General features: G+C 52.3%; 1 protein-coding gene across 2 annotated transcripts in view; it reads left to right on the forward strand.

Moving 5' to 3' along the window:
* Nucleotides 1-16,926, forward strand: part of usp43a (ubiquitin specific peptidase 43a) — a 72,203-nt gene that overhangs the window by 25,482 nt on the left and 29,795 nt on the right. For both annotated transcript variants that reach the window (XM_072712125.1, XM_072712126.1), the window contains exons 3-5: nucleotides 1,951-2,051; nucleotides 12,457-12,549; nucleotides 14,634-14,769. In XM_072712125.1, the coding sequence (XP_072568226.1) occupies nucleotides 1,951-2,051; nucleotides 12,457-12,549; nucleotides 14,634-14,769 (330 nt within the window). The remainder of the gene's footprint in view (nucleotides 1-1,950; nucleotides 2,052-12,456; nucleotides 12,550-14,633; nucleotides 14,770-16,926) is intronic.

A 16,926-nucleotide genomic window follows, 5' to 3' on the forward strand; every position in this document is an offset into this window, starting at 1 on the left:
GGGGGGGTCACGTCGCCGCTGTGTGTTTTCTGCATTTGTTTATTTGTCTCTTTATTTGCTTGTTTTTCGTTCCTGGCCTGGGTTCACCCAGTACACATGCTGCCCTGTGTGCCGGGAACCTGGACCACGTCTTGCAGAACGGCTGCGATTAGAAGACAGTGCTGCTTGATTCAGGGTGGGCTCTACCTTCATTCCCTGGCTCCCTAAACGAGCCCTTCAGGACCACCGAACGGGGGAGGGGTGGAGGGTCATGGAGCGCGGTGAGGCCCTCTCCCCCAGGTTGGCGCGCTCTCGGCCTGTAACGCTGAGATCCTCCTCCGAAAAGCCTACTTGACAGAGACTCTCTTTGTTAATTAGTCCGCACAGCATATAATTTCATCTTTTCCAGATATGAAGGTGTTTTCCGCAAAGTGCATTGTGCCTTGCCGACGGTTTCTGCTTCTCCTGTTGGTCGAGTTGGGAGCAGCCGTACTTAGGATGCATGTGCACGATGCCCCGCCCCTTTGCAGTTTTCCTCGTTAGCGGAATGAAGCGTATGATGATTAAAATGACCGCTCCTGTACTGGATTTTCATTTTTGCCGTAGACTTTGTTTCGGAGTAATGGCCTCTCTCAGCGCGTGAGTTCCGTGTCTCTCGTACCCGGTCTCCTTGGCACTGTAAATGCTCTGTTTTACACGCGCGCAGGCCTTCCCGCCTGTGGAAGGCCTCGCCGGCTAATTAGGGGCTTCTCCCGGTCTTGTCCGTGCCTGGTACTGCCTGGCTCTGGGTCACCGAGCCCCGGCGCTGGTCTGTCAGGCCGCTGCCTGCCTCTGCTTTGCTCCTTTCTCCCTCATTCTGCTCCCAAGGTCGTTACTGCCACATCTGAGTTATTAGACCAAATAAATCAAGATAAACGCTCTCCCAGTTCGTAGGTGAGCTCCTTTTTCTGAGAAGCATTTTTTTATTGGTTTGTTTCAGGTCGTCTGTTTTCCGTTTTTATTTTGGAGCTGTTCTGTGCCGGTTTCGCCTCACTCTGCTGGGGTGGGGGTAATCTGAACATAAGTATGATATTTTTATATCACTTTTATTACAGGTCACATCTGCCGCTGGCTGATTCTTCATCTGTTTTTAACGCCCCCCCCCCCCCCCCAGCATTTCAAAGATTTCTTTTTAAGATCTGAGAAAGCAATTATAATGTTAATCTTGAAGTTGCCTTCATTATATTGCAAAATTAGCTCGACAGAAAAGAGTGAAATATGCCAGGGAAGGTGGTACACATGATGGCGTATCGCTGTCGGCTGAGGTCCTGGGCTCCGACAGCTGGGGGGGCACCTTAATGGGGGGAAGCAGTGTTCTCACATAAGGGAAGTGCTTATGACGGCGAGAGAGCCGCCTCCGCCCCAGGACCCAGTTTCCTCTGACCGTAAAGCCTTTTCAGTTCAGCGTTTTACTCCGGTCCCTAAGAGCAATGAGGATTGGCCATGACATCACTATACTCAGATCTTTGTGTGTGCGTGTGTGTGTGTGTGGGAGAGAGTTTTTAACAATGTGCTCATCATTAATCTTGCATTGTGTTCTTCCTGTGAATAATTAAAACGGATTTCTAATATTTGTTTTTTTAAAATAATTAAATAATCCTCTAAATTGAAAAATAATTGGTTTGCCCGTTATTAAGGAGAATGCCTGGTCTGGGTCATTAATGGCGCTGATGGGAGTGGCCTTGCAGAGCTGTGATTGGTCGCCAGCCCTCACCCTGTTGGTATTCCGCTCAGCGGGCTCCCATCTACAGCTGTAAAGCCCCCCAGCTTCCTCACTGGGTACGACTGGCAGGAAGGAGAGGTGGCGGATGAATGGAACAAACCCATCGGAAGGAGAGGAGCAGCGTGAGCTGGTTCAAACGGACTAGAGAGTGGGAGTGCGCCGGGAGGGGGTTGGGTCACGCCTCTGATGGACCATCTCTGCCGTTTCAGGATCCGGCCGGAGCGGAAGGACCCCCCGGCGTGGGGCCGGCGGCTGTGTCGCAGAATGGGGGCCACAGCTTTGTCCAGGACCACTTCCAGGCGCAGTACAGGTGAGGTTCGAGTCCCCCTTCAGCAAACTGCATCAAAACAAACAGCATGTGAACCCTGGACTGTGGGTCTCACACAGCGGTGGACGATGCCCAACTCACATTTCAACCAGCCTAGTAAAAACAGCCTAATAAATGCCATTTCCTGTACAAAATCCACCAAGACCACACAGAGTACAAATGTGCAACAGGACCTGTTCCCCTGGCCTGAGGGACTCTCCCAGTGTTCTCTAATCGGCGTAACTAAGTTCCCGTCTCGTTAACGGCTATCATTAGCCACTGTCTGCGCCGCAAATTCCCTCATCTCCGCGGCCGCTCACACATCCGGGGGGGGGTGGGGGGGGCTCACAAACCGCCCCAGTGCTGGTGAGCAGCCCAGACCAGGACACAACGGGCTAATTGTCCCGTAACAGCCCTGTTAAAAGGAGTGGCGCGTATTAATAAGGGGCTGAACACTACAGCTGCTCTTGGGCTACTAATTGGACATTGCTGCCCCCCCCCCTCCGAAGCAGAGGAAGCTCCCCCTCCTGGCCCCTGGGGGGGCGTTCGTCTCTTGCCTTGCACACTCGCTTCATTGTGCTGTCTCTCCCTGTTTACGTCAGGTGTGCCCCCATGACCTGCCTCTCCTCTGCTGCATGCCTTCCTAACATCTGCACCCTGGTCCGGAGGGGGGGGGGGTGGGGGGGTGTCCTGGCTACTTTTCCCTAGCTGACCTAATGTTTTCATCCAAAGCGGCTTGCAGGTTTTCTCTCAATTTTATACATCCAGCCGTCCTCCAAATGCCTGTCCTGTCCGGTCAGGGTTGGGGGCAGGGGCAGGGGCAGGGGCAGGGGCGGGGGGGGGGGGGGGGGGCGGGTGTACTGGAACCTATCCCAGGCAGCGTGGGCCAGAAGGCGGGGGCCTGAACCTGGACGCTGGTTCATCGCAGGACACATTCAGACACTATTAATCCACGCTATTAGCAAGATGGAAATGCCAGATCATCCCAGCTATATGTCTTTGGACTGTGGGGGGACACCGGAGTACCCAGAGAACACCCACATAACATGCACAAAGTGTAAGAGGGATTCGAACCCTATCTCTGGGGTGATTCACATTGAGTGTGTCGCTCAAGGGTACAATAGCAATGGACCTAACCAGCAGACTTCTGCCCTTGTCCTGATCCGCTGGGCTATTTTGCTGCCCTCGCTTGTTTTCGACAGCGAGGGGGGTTGAGCTGCTGGAATATTCCAGAATATTCCGCTCGTATGGAAACGAGCGAGGGGGCTGCTGGTACGCCCTGTCCTCTGCGTTTGCTCTTGATCCGTGTGTCCCAGCAGTGCTGCAGGAAGGGGGCGAATGTGCCCAAACTGAGGGGTCCCCGAGGAGCCCCGTGCAGGAAGTGCGGCGGAATGTCATTATTCCCGCCGTATTGTCTCGCTACGGCCGCTCTGATCTTGCGCGGCGTCCAGCCGGGGCCTGGCGACTCATTGTGTACTGTGTCCTTCCCCCCCTAAACGCTGCTTTTGCAATCGCTTCCTCTCAAACTTCCGGCTCCGTTCTCATTCTGCACCGCAGCTGCCTGCATATGTAGCTGAAATGGTTTTCCTTCCCAAGCCCGTTTCTGCAGGGCCGCCCGTCATGCGACAGCCAGCTGGGCCCGTGCCCCGTCGGAACCCCCTTCCTGCTAGGCCGTGTCCTCCAAAGCAATCGATTTCCTCGCCGGCGACGGTTCCGAATGTCGTCCTGTCAGCAGATGCGCGTCCTGCCTCTCGGAGACGACGTCCTGAACATCCCTGCCGTGTTCCTCGTGTTTATGAGCCATGTGCTCCTCACATTTATAAACGCCGGCATTGGGGGTATCTGCGACTTTGTCTTCCCTGGCAAAAGCAGACTCCTCAAGCCCATGATGACAAGCCCATCGCCGAGAGGTTAAGCCCAGTCACAGTCTCTGTCACAGTCACAGTCTCTGTCACAGTCTCTCTCTCGCTCTCTCTCTCTCCGTCTTCCCCCATGATGTCTGAATCAGAGCAGAGCGCTCCCGGAACAGGGAGCCCAAAAATAGCACCGTCGTTAGGATCCGGATTTGCTATCCTGAGGCTTCGGCTTCCTGAGTCGGACGCCTTTCGGATCTTAGACGAGCCGTTCATGCAGAGGCCAGGCGATTCCCCGCATTTCACGTTATTGCTTTCCCTCCCAGACAGAATTGCGTGCAGGAAATGAGCACGGCTCCTTTACAAGGCCTCGCCGCCGTTTATCTTATTCGGGGAGAGGAAATGATCGCGGCACATCGTACTGCGGCTGGCGGGCTGAGGATTTGCCCGGGCAGATGTAGGACAGTCTGGGAGTAACGCTGCTCTGAAAATCTACCCCGCGGTCTGTGGTCACTGGTTACGGGGTGCAGTTGCATAAAACCAGCCTCTCGTGTAGTTTTTCCTGTTTCATATGGGAACACAGCTGTGGACGTCGAAACCAGTTATCGCTTCTTTTAAGTGCTGCATCTCATGTTAGCTGAATGGTTTTAGTTCCCTTGTAATATCGTGCTTTTTCTCCCTCGTCAACATCTGTTTGCGCCGAAACCGGCAAAATCCTTCACTAATTGCTGTCCCAGAACTGACAAATCTGTGCTACTTTCTAATTGGCCGGGGGGGGGACGTTTCTGCCCCAGATGGGGCGGGAGTGGTGGCACAGATGCGCCGTGGGCTCGTTTGGCGTGACCTTGCTGGCTGGAGCCGCCTGGGGGGGGGGGGGGGATCACACAAGGGGCGAGAGCTGGAGCTGATGTGTTCTTGGAACATCTCTGCACTGGCGGGCTCCCAGCCCCAGTCCTCAGCGGTGATGGATTAACACCGCGCTTTCTATTTGTGTGTGTGTGTGTGTGTGTGTGTGTGTGTGTGTGTGTTTAATGCCTTTCACAGATAAGGCAGCAGTTACCATGGCCTGCTGCACACACTACGCCGGCTATGAGACCTTTATAAGTGTCCAGATGAAGGTCAAAGTTCGAACTCCAATCAGGCTTTGGGCAAAGGTGTTAGAGTAGGTTTGTTTACATATTCAGCCCTACAAAGAGGCTGGCTGTACGGCTGTCAGCGGCCATCTCCGAGACCTTATGTTTACCCTCCTCTTTAATGCTCAGGTTTGCCTTGTGTCCAGCTTTCTCTGTAGAGTTGTTCCTGGGGCAAAAACAAGTAGCCCTGATCGGACGGGACCGGTTTGACACACGCGCTGGGCCTCAGTGTCTCCACGGAAACGCCGACGGGCCAGGGGTCGTGGGGGTGTCAGTGCTGCCTGACATCTGAGATTTAACTGAGCCAAAACAATACGAGAGCTCTGTTTCCACTGAGAGCAACCCCCCCCCGCCCCACCCCTGCCGCCTGGCTGGCTGAAGCCCCCTTCAATCGTGTGCGAGTCTCAGTAGGCAGCCTGCGTTACTCAGCATTCGGCTGATGCTTGGTGAGTCTTTATTGCCTTTCTTATGAAGGCAAACGCAGGTACAGAGAGAACAGTGAAAGAACATGAGCACTGAAACACGTTTCCGTTTAACGTCGCAGCTTGGAAGTTCCTCCCTGCTCTGCTCCTTCCAGGCAGCTGAGGTGGGCCATTGGGGGGGGGGGGGGTGCTGTGGCCTCTCCGGGCTCCCGGGTTCGACTGCCCCTCCCACTCTGTGTGTTTAGAGTTTCCTGTCCTGGACCAGAGCTTCAGGATCATTTGTTCCTTTTGCCTTTTCTGTGTGTGTGTGTGTGTGTGTGTGTGTGTGAGAGAGAGAGAGAGAGAGAATACTCTGCGATAAGCTGCCTTTTCATTCATGGCGCTCCATGCATTGGGGCCTGTGCTTCCTGGCATAGACATGAAGCTCCCTCTCTCCAGCTCTGCAGGAGATGGATCAACTGATTTATGATGGACGCCTTGGCAGCCGAACGCTGATTAAAACACTTGCTGATTTTTAAGTAGGTATTAGAACAGAAACTGAATCATTATCTGCAGCAGCTCTGTTTTTCATCCAGGTGCCTCCATACCAGCTCCCTGGGCCTCAGTGGACTGATGTTCTGAGCGGTTTGATTTTTCAGATCTACCAGACGCACCTGACAGCTTCAGAGTTTGAACGTTGTTTTGAACGTGTCATTGATGTGGGGGAATTTAAATGTCTGTCCCAGTTCAATGAGCAGATGTTTGACAGTGACCTTCTCGAGTGACACTTCACTGGTATGGTTTGTATACAACTTAGAAAATAGTTTCTCAGATTACTTCACTCCGCTGTAAAAATTTTGTTGATTATAAGTGCGGTTTAGGGGAGAAATTTTACTTCTGTACTGGTTTCTTGCTGTAGGGAATGGGAAGTACGGATGGTCTGGAGGGGACTTGTGCGGACAGTCTGTAGAGGAATGTAACCCTGGTCCTACAAGCGCGTCTCGGGCTGTCAGTTTGAGCCAGTGTATCTGGTCGTAGAGAGAGATTCTGAGTGCACATTTCCTCTTATGGCCCATCATCCTGTGTGACTCTGTACATTCAATCTTATACGTCGGCGGGTTTAATGCTGTACTGAAATATCGCTGTGATGGCTCTGTTCCCTCGTGTCTGTCTGTGCACATGTGCGGGTTTGCATTTACCGCATTGTGGGGAACCTGATTTGTTAAAACCTCTTAATTTTTTGCTGGTGGAGACATTTTTCAGCTCCCTACGATATAAACCTCAATTCTTGAAAAATCTGTGAATGCACTTAAACTAAAAATGCCAAAAGGGCAGGATAGGGGTTAAGGTCGTCGTGTTGGGATTAGAGTTTTTACCCATAGAAATGAATGGACGGTTCCCATAAAGATGTGAATACAAACGTGTGTGTGTGTGTGTGTGTGTGTGTGTGTTCTGACAGCAGTCCTATCCCCGATGTAGCACTGTGTCATCTCCATGAAAGTAGAAGCCGATTTTTCGATCACAGACAGGAGGCCACGCCCCCACGCCCTGATTGGCTGGCCTCTGTGCCAGGCAGTGTCGAGCACGGACCGAAGCACAGCTGCTTCACCTCTGGCTCGTTCGCCGTTTTCTTTGTGTTTTGCTCCCCTTTGCGGTCGTGTTTGTGGCCTGATGTACTTCTCACTCTGGGTGACCCCGGCCTGTGGCCCAGCGTTCAGTGTCTCCCAGTTTCTCAGTAACTGCTTGCAACTCAAGTCATTTGGCCGGCGTCCTACTAAATAGGAAAGGAGCTTTGATGACTGACTCTTACCTGATCTTTGATTCCATCCATCCATCCGTAACCACTTATCAAGTGGCGGGTTGCAGTTATCGTGATGGGATATAATCTCGGCCCCCAGTCATCAAATCACTGGCTCACATCCTGCCACAAACTGATTTGCCAAACCTTGTGATTTTTGTACTGGGGGGGGGACCCGTATACCTGGAGGAAACCCACACAGAAGCAGGGAGGGCATGTCAATCACACATCGCCCCACCCAGCACCCGCCAGGGTTTATAATTGTAGCTGTAACAATCTGCCATGCTGAGGTTGGCTTAACACTGGAGAATTTTTTTTATCTGAATGGATTTGAGGAGCTGTTGAGTTTGTAAATGAAATGTGTGGAAGTTTTCTGCCTGTATAACAGACCGCAGGGACGGACAGAGCCTCTGTACTGATAAAGCAGGGTTTTTAAATGTTGGTTTATGCTCACTTTTGGTTTTGGGAATTAATTTTGTTTAGACTGTGGATAAACTTAAATCCAGATGAATTTAATTTGACCGCTTGCTGGCTAGAACATGATTGGTCCCCTTGGGTTTTGCCTTCAGTCGTCCATGAATGTTTGACCACCCTATTGAAAATTCTGCCTGCTTTTTTTGTTTGTTTTTGGCCTGCTGCCTCGTCCTCCTTCATCCTGGCTGCCCACTTTAACCTGAGAGTGAAACTACTTTGAAGTCTTTTGTTTAATTCCGCTTTGATGTGCGATGGGGCTTCCCGGCCATTATCGGTTTCTGTGCTCTGCGCTTTCTTCTCGCCGAACTCGCTCCCTCGCTCTGAAGCCCGCCGCGTCTCCGTAGCCCTGATCTGACAGGACGGGCAAATTACCCCGCTAACGGCTCCCTTTATCTAACCTCCAGCACCCTGCCAAATAAGCACCAGCGCCGCCTTATTGACCTTCCGCCGTCCCTGCTAATTGTCCGCCCGTTTTTTAAATCCCTGGGACGTTGGCGTGGATTCGGCCGTTTGACAGCTAGGTTTTTCGAGCTCTGCTGATAGGGACGAACGGCTGAAATGACAGCGAGGGATGAGGCTGGCATCCCCGAGTCCTGGGTTGACATCATCTTCGCCAGAAGATGCATTAATCAAAATCCAGAAGGCCGACCTGAATTATTTATTCCTGTCATCCTTTAAAACTTGACACCTGCTAATTAAGAGCCTCGTCGACGTTAAATTGAAGTCCGTTCCTCTGCAGGCGTCTTCTGCTTTATGTAATTGCTGAAACACGCTGCGCTCCACCCTAGCAGGCTGGGCCAAGTCTCTGGAAGGTTCTGGTGCACATGCTTCCCACCTGTTGTCCTTACAGTACTGACACACCCTGGATCGCGCACTTCCAGGGTGACATCCCACCCCGGCCGGGGGTTCTGGCTCCCCGTCGCCTGGATGCATGGATCCATATGGCCGATCGCTGCCCCCCCCCCGCTGACAGGCCTTCATCTTTTGGTTAAATAATAAGGCAGCCTTGGTCGGGGTCGGGATGGCATGTGGGTTTGAGCTAATCCTCATTTCTCTTGGGGTTTAGCCACAGTTTGTTAACGAGCGCTTCCCTGATTATGGATGTGTTTACGGATGTTCTCCGGTCCTGCCGGGTCACGTCCCGCTGTTTGCTTTATTTTTTTTATTTCTTATTTGCATCGGTTGGCTACACCTTTCCTCTCCTGAGCTGTCTTTCCTGAGTGACCTTTCTGTTGGAGTTATTTATATTCCTGACGGGGTAATGGATCGCGGCGCCCTCACGGGGAGCCTGGCACGGTGGCGGTGGCTGGCTGGCACTGGTCGATAGCTCCACGTGGGGGGGGGGCCTTTGTTCCGGGGCCTGGGGCCCCTCCCTCGACGCGCCGTGCCCTGTCTCTCGCTGCCTCCGCCGTGAATGCCTTCGGAGTCGGTTTCCGAGCCCTCAGAGATTACAGCGTCTGCTTTCCTATCACCCGACAGCAGATGGGGGGGGGGGGGCGGTATCCCTTCCTCGTTTCACCTTAGGAGCCCTGCAGCTATTCTGGGAATTAGGGAAATTATAGAATAATGCAGCAGAGATGCAGCATTCCCCGCTTTGTCCATGTGGCCTGGCTCTTTGGTAGGATAGTGATATTTCGTGCTCTGTTTCAGTTGCTGTACTGTAATAGTTTCTGTGATGGATGCCACCGGCACCTTGGGACAGAGCACAGTGGATGGATTGTACCGTGTCGCGCTCATGCTGGAGTTGGCAGCCATCTTGAAATGAGTTGCCTTGATCTAGGAGGCCCATGTGAGACTGAGACTCTACAGTTTGTGTCTTTTTCCGCATCCCCTGATATGGAGACTCGCCACCTCCTCAGGTGAAGATTCGTGAAGTTTGAGTGGCCATCTCAAGGTCCCCCGGCCCCCTGACTGATGTAACTCCCCACACCTGCCACATGGGGCATCATCTTCTAGCTTTTTGTCCGGAAACGGAGGCTGCGTTACCACATCTGACCGCTTTGATCTCTAGCTGTGCCACCTGCCCCCTTGCAATTGGCTTCCCCAACCACTGTACTCTCACATCAGCTGTCCCTCCCCCGGTCCCACCCCTCCCCGCCTCTATTCCATGCCTGTCTGGCTGTGTCTCATATGATGTAAAGCCTTTTAACCAGTTTCCCATTGGTGGGAGGCCGGCCTACAGGGAGGGGCTGCCACATAGACTCCCTTTAGAAAAATATATAATAAAAAATGCCAGGTGAGTGACAGGACAGCCTTGCACTTGCTGTGCTTGTAATTGTGCAAGGGAATATGGGGTTGAAGCTTAACCCCTAACTAGTGAATAAGCACATCCACTTCTGTTATGCTGTGTAGCTGATGAGAGAAACTTCATTGATCCTAGGGGGATATTCTGCAAAACAGGCCGAGTCACAGGGGCAGCATGTGGTTCAGTAGGCTGAGCCTCTGTGCCTGGTATCAGAAAGTTGCTGGTTCAAGCCCCAGCCTGGACTGTGGGTCTTTCAGCAAGGCCCTTAACCCCCAGCTCCTGGGGCGTTGATTGGCATTGGGCTCACAGTGTCTTAGAAATCCAGCAGACGACGTCAGATATCCATGTGGCATCAGCTCGTGAACACACGTCTGCAAGACCTTGAGCTTGACACACGTGTGTCTACTGTTTGTGGAATGGCTTGACAAGGGGACGGTTTGCATACAGATGTGGCAGAGGCCGCAGGCAGCACTCAAACCGTACAGCGTTTAATGAGGCTGATGGCTTTAGTGGACTTTGGCTAGGGATGATTTTCTCAAGGGGGGGGAAAGGGAGGCATGTTCTGTGGATGTGAGCCACGGAGAATGTGGGCTACCAGGTGATGGGGCTCGGCGATTTACGTGGATGACGGGTGCGGCAAAGCCAAAGCGGTTATTAAATAAATCCCGGCTTCAACTCGTCCTTCACATGATTTATGACCAGAATGATTAATCTAATTTTAAATCTTTTTTTCTTTTAAGTCTTCTGAGGTATCCTCCTTCATCACTGAGTGCAACAGTGGGTTGTTGGATCCTTGGCCATTTAGAACCAAAGCACATCTCCTGTTGGCATTAGATCGGCTCCATGTCTCTGTTCTGCTACCAGGGAACATGCACTAACGGCTGCGCTGCTCGGCACGTGACAGCACGGCCGTCTCTGCGACACACGCTCACTTCAGGGATTTACGCTTGTTTAAACAACATGTGTGTACGCACTGCTTCAGGCTGGGTATCTCACGTGAACGCTGCCGTTTCGTCTCGTGCCGTTCAAAGGGGTTTTAACGTTTTGTTAATTGCAGAGACGTGATATGTTGGCGGCGTGGGGGTCTGCAGTGAGCAGGATCATCGCTTCACATCTCCAGGGTTGTGGGTGGGGATTGCATGCTGTCCCTGTGCCTGTTTGGGTTTCATCCTGCACAGCAAAATCACAAGGTTGAATTATTGCCTTTGAATTACCCATTGTTTGGTTATGGGTGTGTGTGTGTGTGTATGTGTGTGTGTGTCTGCTTCCTGGACTCTATACTAGGTTTACAATTATGGAAGACAAATGAAGTTGTATCTTTTTTACATTTCAGATTATCTGTTATCGCACAATTTTTTTTGTATGCATTTTTCACACTGCATGACCACCGTTCACCGCCATACAGGCAGATGAAATTCAAGATAGATGTAATATTATCTTAGCACTTATTTTTGCTACAATCTAATTTAGGGACGCATACTTCTGTAATCGCATATCTTGTTTAGGTCAGCCTCATTGAGATGACATGTCTGTTACCACTTGCGTTTGTTGTTAAGCTATAATCAAAATTAAAGCATTTTTTAAAATGAGATTTCAGAAATCAGACTCCGCCCACCTGCAGCTGAAGTGAGTGTGTGTGCGCTTCTTTCGTGTTTTCCCTGTTTGCCTTCCGTCATGAAAAGGGAGTTGCACGTGTGATGCTACGTTAACATGCTAAAAGATGGATCCTAGTGTTTCCAGCTGCGTGCTGCTGACACTGTGAGGACCCTGATGTTCCGTGAGGGACAGTCCATCTCCTGTTTGTTGGGGGGGAGGGGGGACTGTCAGTCACGCCCCGCCTCCCCACCCAGGTGACTCAGTTGGCACCGGCTCTTTGGGATCACTATCTCATCCGCTGTCTCACCTGCTGTGTCACCCGCCGTGTCACCTGCCGATGATGTCATAGCTTTGCATGGGTGTGGCATGCTGCTTTCAGCATCACCCCCACCCCCTCCCTCCCAGGTGCTTGGAAGAGCCCAGGAATTGGCGTGACTGCATGTTAGATGCAGAAAACTCGCCAGGGGGCCACTGTTGAGTGACAGGGGCTCTGCGTCCTTGGGGGGGGGGGCGGAGTGATTCAGAGACTTCCGGAACTGAGCTGCGGACGTGAAGAAATCTAGCCGGATTCTGGGAGGGGGCACCTCAGGGGGAGGCAGGAATCCCCCCCCATGCTGACGATGAGTCAGTCAGAAATAAAAGCAGACCAGCTGGAGCAGGTGCCGATTTCCTCCACCGCCCCCACCCATTTCCCCTGTACATCCCCCCCAAGTCCGGCCGGGTAGTGAGGCCCCCCCCAGCCCTTTCTGGAGGCCATCACACCTCTCAGGTCTCTGTAACCTGTTTTTGTTTATGCCGAGCGCTTCTGACTGTTTTTGCTTGTTTGTAAAGTGCAGTTATGTGACGAAGCTGCTCTTCCCACATTAAATCCTTTTCTTCCCCCCCCCCCATCCCCTCTCTCTCTGAAGGTCCTCCCTGACCTGCCCGCATTGCCTTAAACAGAGCAACACCTTTGATCCCTTCCTCTGCATCTCCCTGCCCATCCCGCTGCGTCAGACCAGGTGAGTTGGGCCCCTCCCATCAAAGATAAAACCAGCTACATCCAAGTCCACCATAATCATCACTCACAGCACCAGTTCCTGTTGAATGGGTTTTAGTGCTGGGGCCTTGTTCACATGTTGCGGTGCTGTCTGGTACAAATGTGGCAAAGTTACCTTAGCAACACAGGGTCCAACAGGTGACCCTGGATCAGTGAGGGGAGGTAGAGGTGAAATTCTGTGTGTGGCTGGAATCAGTCTCAGAATCAGTCCTGAATCAGTGGTTGGTCTGAGATCTGTTTTAAAGTTTTAAAAATGTAATTTTTGCCCATTTACCCACAAAATAACCGCACGACTCGACGTTCCGCCCCTGAGCAGTTGTGCACGTCTGTCTCATCCTGCGGGGGGTCTTGGATTGTGGGGGAGGGCTAGAAAAACAAAGCCAATGACAGAGAACGGCTTGTCGCCCAAAAAGCGTGAATTTGCGGGATCGCTGATGTGTTTGCCTTTGTGGAGATGGAGCAGGACTCTCAGAAGGAAAGGTGGTGTTTTTGAGGAGGTCATTCATCTCGTTCCGGCTTCCTGGGACCCCAGAGTGGCATGTTCACCCAAGCTGAGACCCCGTCAGCCAGTGTGGGCATGCCCCGCCCTTTCCGTAGAGCCCCCCCCCCCCCGCTGCACTGTCGGGGTATGTCAGGCGCACGTGTCACCTTTCAAACAGTATTGATGATTTTGACCTGACCGGCGTCCCTGGGGAGTTGCAGCGCCTGCCGGCCACCGGGGACCGGGCCTGTCTGCCGACAAAGGCAATACGGTGCCGTCATTAGATGCCTTCGCCTGAATCCGTCTCTCCGCTGTATCTCACCTCCTTCAGGTTGAGTTCCCCTGAAGCTGCAGCTTTTTTTCTGCAAAGAGGAAAACTGTAAATTCCTTACAGCGCCGGACCAGAGGTGAATGAAAAGCCTGGCAGATTGATGACCAGGAAGATCCTAGACAGTCTTTTTACAGCAGTATGCAGAAAGAGAACATTGGTGTGGAAACGTTACTGCGAATCAGTTTTTGGATTAAAAAGTGATTTTGGATGCATGACAGGTTACCTTAAGGAATGAAGAACCTTTTTTCAGTGTTTTTAAAACTGAGTGTCCATTTGCTTGATGGTGACAGTTAAGAGGGTCCCATTATGCTCACAGATGGGTCAGAAAGAATGAGCCAGATGTGTGAATGACCCCCCCCCCCGTACACTCCTGACAGCACGGCTCAGGCAACCCTCTAGGGGGCGCTGTTGTGGGTGCGGTGCGTGGAGGTCTCACCCACGTGGCGCTCCTCTGCCGACAGGGAGACAGGGAGGTGCTGGGGAGGGCAGCCGGTGTGGCTGTCTCTGCGTGTCATTGTCACGTCCCAGGATGCAGCCTCTGCCACCGTCACCTGAAACCAGGACGAGAGCTGCGGGTAAAGAAAAGGGAGAGAGAGAGAGAGTGTCAGCATAAGGAGGACACATCCGCACGGAAGCGAGGGGGGGGGGTGAGCTGTGTCAGGGCACCGTGGGCTGGGGTCTCGCGTCACCAGTCTTGCTGTGCTGTCCCTGTATGCCGGGGGTCCTGGTGACCCCGCCCACCCTACCGCCGATATACGCTCTCAAGTTGAAACATGGCCCTAACCATGTTTTCTCAGGGAGTGAGGAGCAATGAGGATCTGTAGCCGGAGGGGGGGGTGCCTGGGGTTCTGCGGACCTGCGTGCTGACCCAGATTACGGCATGGAAGCTGGCCTGTCTGGTTGTCTGGGCAACGGGTGCGGCGTGGCGGACACTAGCCGTGTGTTGTTAACTCGCCGGCTGCTGCGTGGCGACGGTTTAAGTCGATGATGCGGCTCCATTGTTTCCTATAAAACTCGTGGCAGTTTGTGACGGGATAAGGCTGAACTGTGAGGCTGCCAGACAGAGCCAAGAATTCTGGGTAATGGCCTATCTGGCAGAGCAGGGCATTCTGGGTAATGTTCACCTGGGATACACTTGTGTTGTTGAATCGCATGTGTCTCTCACTCTGGTAAAAACAGGCTTGTGACTGATCCATGTATCCTGTGTCGTGTCCCCCCCCCCCCCATTGAGCAGGCCTCTCTATGTCACTCTCGCCTTCAACACCAAAGGCCAGAGGTATGTCCGCATCGGGTTGGCGGTGCCGCTGTTCGGCACGGTGGCTGCGCTGCGAGGGATGGTAGCTGAGGAGGGAAAGCTTCCGCCAGATCAGGTTGGTGTCCACACCCAGACATGTATGTGCACACGCACACGCACACGCACAGTAACGTCCTCCATACACGACCCTAGTCCTGCTCAATAATGGATGCCTGTCGATTTTCATGCTTTGTCTGTGCAGGTTGGCCTCGTGTCAGTGGTGAGGCTGGGGGGGTGTTGCCTTGGAGACTAATGAATATTTGAAGGCCTCTTGCGAGCCTCGTGGGCTCCCCCTTGTGGCCCCTCTCGGCTCCCCCCTTGTGGCCCTTCTCAGGCCCCTCCCTTGTGGCCCCTCTCAGTCCCCCCCCTTGTGGTCCCTCTATGCATCAGCAAAGCTCCCTTGACAGATTGACCCTGCGTGCCCCCCCCGTGTGTGTCTGTGCCGCTGACCTCCCTCTGCCTCCGTGTCTTTTGTGCAATGTCTCTGCAGCTGCCGTCTCCCTCGCTCTCCGTCCTCTGTGCGGGATCCAGGGAGCCACTGAGTTTCTTATCATGCATCGTCTTTATTTGAATTTTTGTTATGGAAGTAGCGTTTAAATGAACCCCGCACATGTTCTGTGCTTGTTGTGTGATGCCTGACATTGTCTGTAATCTGACTTTGAAGTATCACCTAACAGGGTTAGAGTTTCTAATCTCTCTCAAGATTTGCTGCTTGCAATAACCTGGAAAGGCTGTTTATTGCCTTGGCGTTAATTGATAAATAGCCTTTGCTGGGATGTTCGGGGCAGGTTGTATTGGTAAAACCAGCATGATTCCTTTGTCCATCAACCTCAATGGGGTGTAGACTAATTTAAATGCTCACCGGGGCTCATAAAACCGCTTCGCCATCAGCATTACGAGCAGCCAGTAAAGGGGGGAGAGGGGGGGGGGGTGCGTGTTTGGTGGGGGACTCGTAAAAGTCCACAGGGGACTGATGTCTTCAGGTGAGCAGATCTGTAAACCCCTCCTGCACTGGTTTTAATGTTCCACACTCAATGTTAGCTTTTCTGTTTAGGTTTAATGTTTATTTTCTGTTTTGGGGTTATTTTTAGGGGTGATTCCTGACAGTAAAGGACTGTGCTCACACTTGTCCAGCCGAACAAGTTACGGATCTGTACCCATAGCTGGGAGATTGTAGGTTCAAATTCCAATGGCTGGCGGGGTAATGAATCTCTTCCCAATCCTGGGCTGATCGACCAATGGTACCTCAACTGCCCTCGTCCCACGTTTAAAAACGGCAATGGGGAGGTTAAAAATAGACCGCAGAAGCGGGCGGCCGTAGACAGTGACAGGATGCGTTTCATTTGCCCCTCCAGCCCATCTGTTAAGCATGGGGACTGTCCCCCTGGTGTCAACAGATGGAACTGCAAGTGCCAAGTCCGCCGCTGTCAGTCAGGATGAAACGGGCCGAGAGACGCTTGTGTCAGAGCAGCCGCTGGGCCTGATGGTTCGTCATGCTGGTTGGAAGAATAGAACGGGCTCCGTCTGCGTCTTTTGTGTTTTTTTTTAAATATTTTATTTTTTTACCTCTGTACAAATGAGGGAGGGTGGATGGAAAAATCTCTAAATTATGCATGCGAAAACAGACTCCGAAGTGGTACATATCTGCCAAGATGAAAAATTTGGGGATTAGGGGGGAGTTATTTTTTTCTCCTGCCCTTCCAAGAATGCAGGTGGTTCAGCTTTGTTTCCTTTCCGATACTGCGGCTGGTCGCCGCCCCCAAAGAGATCCTACGTGGAAGGACACACCACTCTCTGTCTCAGAGATATTTGGGAGCAGAGCCTGGTTTTCCAGCCAGAATGATGGCTGCATTTCCAGTTTCTATAATTACATCTCGGTAAGATCAGCTGGTAAAAAATGTTGACGGTGCGTCGCGGACATAAATAGACACTCGTCTCTCCTGGTTCCATCCGTGTTCTCGGCTCTGTGTTCTAGACCTTTGCTTGGGTGTTGTTGCCCTAGCAACAGTCAAGCCGCAGTGATGAAGCTCTTTTGATTTACGACTCGCAGTCATTTGGGTTCTGTTGGCACGTGGGAATCTGTTTTTCAGGTCGCGTCTGTGTCAGCCGCCCTAGGGCAGAGAGGAGCTCGTCATTCCCAGTCTCGGTGACCTCCCAGTGACTCAATCACTTGTTGAACGCCAGTGTTTTTCCCCTCAGGGGTTTCTGTGTTTGTCATGTCTTATGTTAACAG

This window comes from Paramormyrops kingsleyae, chromosome 5, assembly GCF_048594095.1.
Source record: "Paramormyrops kingsleyae isolate MSU_618 chromosome 5, PKINGS_0.4, whole genome shotgun sequence".
NCBI classification, from domain to species: domain Eukaryota; kingdom Metazoa; phylum Chordata; class Actinopteri; order Osteoglossiformes; family Mormyridae; genus Paramormyrops; species Paramormyrops kingsleyae.